General features: G+C 51.9%; 1 protein-coding gene across 1 annotated transcript; it reads left to right on the top strand.

Annotated features, from left to right (window-relative positions):
- The first annotated feature begins 671 nt into the window (after positions 1-671).
- HPCAL4 (hippocalcin like 4) lies at positions 672-3803 on the top strand. Its single transcript, XM_004591546.2, has 3 exons — positions 672-843; positions 976-1191; positions 2993-3803. Exons 1-3 carry the CDS (start codon positions 682-684, stop codon positions 3188-3190), a joined length of 576 nt encoding a protein of 191 aa, XP_004591603.1. The 5' UTR covers positions 672-681; the 3' UTR covers positions 3191-3803.
- Positions 3804-6085: the final 2282 nt, after the last annotated feature.

The raw sequence follows: 6085 nt of genomic DNA, 5'->3' as shown, positions 1-6085 counted from the left end.
CTACCTTTTCCACTCAATTATCCGCTATCGAAGCTTGGCTGTGTCTGCTTTCTCTCCATCCCTGGCACAGGGCCTAGCACACAGTCAGCCTCAATACATGCTCAGGGAATGCATGGATTAATGATAAGCAGAATGTAATCAGGTCATCAGTGCTACGGGCTGGGGTTTCTGTGTATACAGAGGAAAGAGGGGGAGAGAGACTTCCTGCTGGGGTGGCTCAGAAATGCCTTCAGGAAGAACTTCAGGAGACACACAAATGGCTTAGGATCCCTGGTAGGAGAGGAGCCTGCCAGAGAGGGCAGGGGCTGAATGCAACCAGCCCTGCACAGCCAGGAAAGTGCCAAGGCTTTGTTCTGGTGTGGACAGTGGCAGGTGTGCACGAGAGAGGAGGGACTGGAGGGGGTGGTCAGCTGTAGCCTGGGTGCCCAGAAGATGGGAGATGGAGAGCTGCTGTGAGGAGGAGGAAGATCTGCTGCAAGTTGCAGGGAGCTGGGAGGGAGAGGAGCCTGGGCTGAGGGCGTTGAGGGGGACTGTGAGCAGAGCCATGTGTGGTGGTGGGGCCTCATGAAGGACGGAGCCCTGGCTGGAGGAGGCCATTGTGGAAGGAGGGAAGGCTGCTGCCTGGGAACTTGGCCTTGAGGGCCAGGTCAGAGGGAGCCCTCTATCCCCCAGGCCCCCGCCATGGGGAAGACCAACAGCAAGCTGGCCCCCGAGGTGCTGGAGGACCTGGTTCAGAACACGGAGTTCAGCGAGCAAGAGCTGAAGCAGTGGTACAAGGGCTTCCTGAAGGACTGCCCCAGCGGCATCCTCAACCTGGAAGAGTTCCAGCAGCTCTACATCAAGGTGGCTGGCCAGAGCGCGGCAGCTGGGGGTGGAGAGCGAGACCCTGAACACTCCGTGGGGCGTGAGGGCAAGGCCGGGAGTGGGGTTGGGGGGCAGCTCTCGCACGCGCCGACCTCCTGCTCTCTCCTGCAGTTCTTCCCCTACGGCGACGCCTCCAAGTTCGCGCAACACGCTTTCCGCACCTTCGACAAAAATGGCGACGGCACCATCGACTTCCGGGAATTTATCTGCGCCCTTTCGGTCACCTCCCGGGGGAGCTTCGAGCAGAAACTCAATTGGGCCTTTGAGATGTATGACCTGGACGGCGACGGGCGCATCACCCGCCTGGAGATGCTGGAGATCATCGAGGTGCGCTGGGGTGGGCTGGGGCCCCCAGGAGTCAATCAGGGGGCTCTGACTGCAGCACTTAGTCCTTCAACAAGCGGATGTTAAAACATCTGACACCTGTCAGTCAGTGCAAAGTTCCCGCTTTCACCTGACATTGCTTCTGGTGAAATGTTTTGTTATTTGAGAGTGAGAGAGATATCCCATCTCCTGGTTCACTCCCTAAAATGCCAAAGCCAGGAACTGGAAACTCCATCCAGGTCTCCCACAGGAGAGGCAGGGACCTCCCAATTGAGCAGTCACCTGTTGCTTCCAGGAAGATATGCTGGCAGGAAGCTGGAATCTGGAGTGCAACTAGGACTCGAATCCAGGCACTCCAGTGTGGGCTTCAAGAATCCCAGTGGTGTGTTAACTGCTGTGCCAAATGCTCAGCTCCTAGTGAGAAATTGAAAATAAGTAAGGCCATGGCTTTTCCGTAAATGCTAAGATGGAGATAAGCCAGACAAAAGAAAGAGAATGAATGACACAGGAGAAGTGATTTTCTGTGCAGTGGAAAGGGAAAGCTGTTCCCCAGATGTGGGTGAAGAGGGACCAGCAAACTGGGGTCATTGTGTCTGCAAGTGTTCAAAGAGGAGCTGGGGAGAAGAGTGACAGGAGGTGGAGCTGATGGGGAGCCAGGAGCCCGGTCCCTGAGTGGCTTGTGCAAGGGGGAGAACACTGAGTTTATTCCCAGTGAGATGGAAAGCTCCAAGTGAAAGCTCCAGGTTATGCAAAGAGGACAAGGGCACCAGAGACAGGAAGACCAGTTGGTAGACTTCCTTGTAATCCAGTTGTGAGCTCGGTGGAGCTACAGAGGCTGAGATGCCAGGAAAATGGGAGGACGGGGTTGATAGGAATTTACTGAAACGTCGGAGCCAGTAAGGTTTGCTGAATGGTGTCATGAGGAAGTGTCATGAGGAAGAAAGTCAAGAATAGCATGAGGGTTTTTGTTCTCAACAATGGGCAGGGTAAAGTTGGTGTTTACTGGGGCAGAGGATGCTGTGTGCGGAGCAGGCTGGATAGAAGATTTGGGGTTTAGACAAGAAAGAGAGTTGATCTCCCATCTTCACATCCCAAATGCCTGCTACAACCAAGGCTGAACCAGGCCAAAGTCAGATAGAAATTCGATCGAAGACCTGGTGCAGTAGCCTAGTGCCTAAGTTCTCGCCTTGCGCGCACCAGGATCCCATATGGGCACCTGTCTGTATCCTGGGTGCACCACTTCCATTCCATTCCCTGTCTGCCTGTGGCCTGGGAAAACAGTCGAGGACAGCTCAAGGCTTTGGGACCCTATACCCATGTTGGAGACCCAAAGAGGCTCCTGGCTCCTGGCTCCTGGCTCCCGGTTCAGATTGACACAGGTCCAGCCATTGTGGCCACTTGGGGAGTGAACCAGTTGATGGAAGATCTTTCTCTCATTCTCTCTGTTTATCTGCCTTTCCAATAAAAATAAAATAAATCTTCAAAAAATTTAATCGAGATCTCCCACATGAGTGACAAGGATCAATCTAGTTGAGCCATCACCTGCTACATAAGGAAAAGCTGGACTTAGGAGCAAGGCTGAGACTCCAACCCAGCCGCTACCATATGGGATGCAGGCATTCCCGGTAGGGACTTAATGGCTAAACCAAATGTCAGTCCCAACTGTGCAGTCTAAGTGATCTTCCATCATCCTTAGCTTCCCATGGTGTTGGCCCTGTCCAGCTCTGATCTTTTTCCTTCACCCCCTAACCCTTCTGGCATCTTATGGGTACTTACACTCTTCTTTTACATGGCTATCTACCAGGCTATCTACAAGATGGTGGGCACCGTGATCATGATGCGCATGAACCAGGATGGGCTCACACCCCAGCAGCGTGTGGACAAGATCTTCAAGAAGATGGATCAGGACAAGGATGACCAAATTACCCTGGAAGAGTTTAAGGAGGCGGCCAAGAGCGACCCGTCCATCGTGCTGCTGCTACAGTGTGACATGCAGAAGTAGGGGCTGGTGAGGGGCAGGGCCCCTGGCCAAGACAGGCATGGTCACCTCCTCCCAACCTGATGACCTCCCTGGCTGATCCTCACTCAGAGGCAGGGGCACCCCAGCCTCAGCCTCTGGTCCACTTATTCCTCTGCCCATGAGCTCCTTCCCCTCAGTCAGGAGCCTTGAGGGATCACCTGACCCTGCCACAAAAAGACAGACCCTCAAGGGCCCTGTCATTTAGCCCCACCCCCAGCCTTGGCCCAAAACCAACATCCCTTGGGCATAGGGGGCTTAACTTTTGCCCCCAAGAGGCAGGCTTAAGGAGGGAGGAAATGGGGCCGGGGTCCTGCTAGGAGATCCTGCAAGTCCTGGGATTATGTTTTATAGAATATGGTCTCACAGGTCCCAGTCCAAGGGCCAGTTAGGGTCTTGTCCTGCCCTGGGGACTCAGATCCTTCAACAGTGGTCTCTTTCCTGCTCTCTCAGCAATCCTTGGCCCCTCTGGCCCCCAGCCTTTTGGAGCGTTCACCTAGTCCTTTCTTCAGCTAATGTTTGTTGAGCACGGATTCAATGCCAGGCACCTCCAGGGTGTAAGGAGGTGGCAGTTGACAAGACACGTTTCATGCCATCAGGAAGCGTCTCAGACAGGAATGGCAAGCACCTGAGCCAAGGGTGCCCTGAGCCTGGCGACGTCCAAGGGAGTTAGTGAATCTCCCAGCTCAGCTCCCCACAAAAGATGGACCAAAAAATGAAAGTTTAAGAGCCAGGCATGAGAGAGAATGCTTTAAGGAAAAATAAGCAATTTATGTAAAAGTTATTTTTTTAGTACCCTTTAAAAGAGCTAAAGCCATTTTACTAGTTTAGGATATAAAAATAGACTATTATTTGATTTCTTACAAAATGATTAAATATAGAAAATTACAATTTTAGGGGGGAAAGCTGGGAAAAACAGGAGGACATATTATCAAACTCGCCAGACAGGACTGTTTCTTATCAGGCAGTTTTGCTGCTTCTCTTTGATCACTTTTTGCAGTTTCACAATGGCCTCCCTACTGCGCACTCACTCTGGTTGGGTGCTGACTTCAGACAAGGCAAGGTTTGCTCGGAGTGCACCAAGTGTGTGGCCCACTTCTTGGCGCTTCACTCCTAGATTCAGTCTAGCTTTGAACCTGAGCTCCTCCTTTCGCCACTGCAAATCCAGAAGGAGCTGGAAGAAAAGGACCAGTCTGCCACAGTTCAGGCTCTCCTAGTCTGCACTTATGGACTAAATGCCTAAAAATGGGTTGGACATACTCCATGTGAAAGGCTTTTCCTAACCCGCATCCTACACCTTCCAGATAACTCATCACCTTCTAAGTATACTGGCTTTGCTTTCTGGTTTTGGATCCGTGAGCTATAGACACCTGCATGCTTTGACTGCCAGAAAAATTTCATCTTGCTTCTTCCATAAGGCTTTCACTTTACTTTCTCCTGTACTCCTGCTCAGAAATTAGCTTTGATGTGCCGTGACAGCTGACTTCCTCTTGAACTGCAGGTGAAAACACAGCCTAGTACATAGGTGCTGTCAACCCAGGGTGGGAGAAGGGAATGAATGCCAAGGTGGGGGTTGCATCTGCGAGAAAGAGGCTCAGTACATGTCTCACCACTGAGCGCGCAGCTGTCCTGCCTTTCAGCAGGTGGGGATACCGAGTTTTGGCCCCAAGCCCTGTTGGGCCTTTCTTCTTACAGCCTTAGAGGTACCAAAACCACTAGCTTGCACCCTCTTTCTGTCCTTCTGTTTCCATCATCCATCCACATGGTGAGGCTGGGAAATTCTCCCGCTCCCACGGTAGCTAGCAGACGTCTATCCTGTAATGCCTCCAGGAATGTTCTCTTGCTCCCCAGGGCTGGCTCTTTGGTGTGCCTTGTGCTGTCGGTCAGCACCGCAGACACATAAATGCTGTTACAACCTGTCTCAGGTGGGACCTGAATCTACTGATGGGGATTGCTTCCCTTCAGAAGATGGAATCTAGCCTTGCTCACATTCACACAGAATTGCATAGTGTTCAAAGGCTTGCCCTCTAGTCCAACCCGTTCTGTCCCTGTAGTCCAGGGAGGTTGGCAGGGGGAGTGTTTCATTCTCTTTCTTGGTACCTGGAAGCTGGGGTTCAGACAGCGGGAGTCCCTTGTGCAAGAGGTAGCAGTGCTGAGACTTAAACCCCAGGCTCAGAGAGCTTCTTCCCTTCTCTTCGCTGCTCATTTCTCTCTGACTCCAATATACAGAGGCTGACTGTGGGGCCGGCCAAATTGCTTTTATCCTTTGTAAGTTTCCTACTCAGAAGCCTTCGAGGCTACAGTCTTCCAAAAGAAGGAGACGCTCAGTCAAGTTTTCAGTTTCCTGTTTCCCAAGATCTTTCCAAGCATTCTGTTCCCTGCTTCTGGGCAGCTCCACTAATATGCTAAGGCTGTTTGAGGAGGCGTCTGACTCAGGACCCTGGAAGCATCTTGTATTTTTACTGCCATCTTCCTCCAGAAGAGAATAGTTTTTTTGTTTTTCTGAAGCAGGGCAGGCAAGTATTACCCATGAGAGCATGTTTGATCACTCCAAGCTTCTGGACACATAAGCATGGGTGTGATATTTGCTGGTCAGGCCAAGTATTCTCAGCAGAGTGGCATAAACATGCAGAATGCCAGGCCACGGTCTAAGGCCACCATCTCGCTGAAGGGAGGAGCCAGCGATGGGCCAGATCTTGCTCCTGCATGCTCCTGGGTATCTCACGAATTATGTGTCCAGGAGTTTCCGTGGTTGAGCACTAGCCCTGCCTTGAGAAGAGACACATGTCTCCCCTCCCAACCTCAGCTGAGAAAGCCTTGCCACAGAGCACTGATTTATCAGGGCGTTACTTATGACTTGCACCAATGCAAAAATATCCA

This window comes from Ochotona princeps, chromosome 2 (genome assembly GCF_030435755.1).
Source record: "Ochotona princeps isolate mOchPri1 chromosome 2, mOchPri1.hap1, whole genome shotgun sequence".
NCBI lineage: Eukaryota > Metazoa > Chordata > Mammalia > Lagomorpha > Ochotonidae > Ochotona > Ochotona princeps.
The sequence above is the reverse complement of the archived record's forward strand: the minus strand, read 5'-3'. Positions and strand labels throughout refer to the sequence as shown.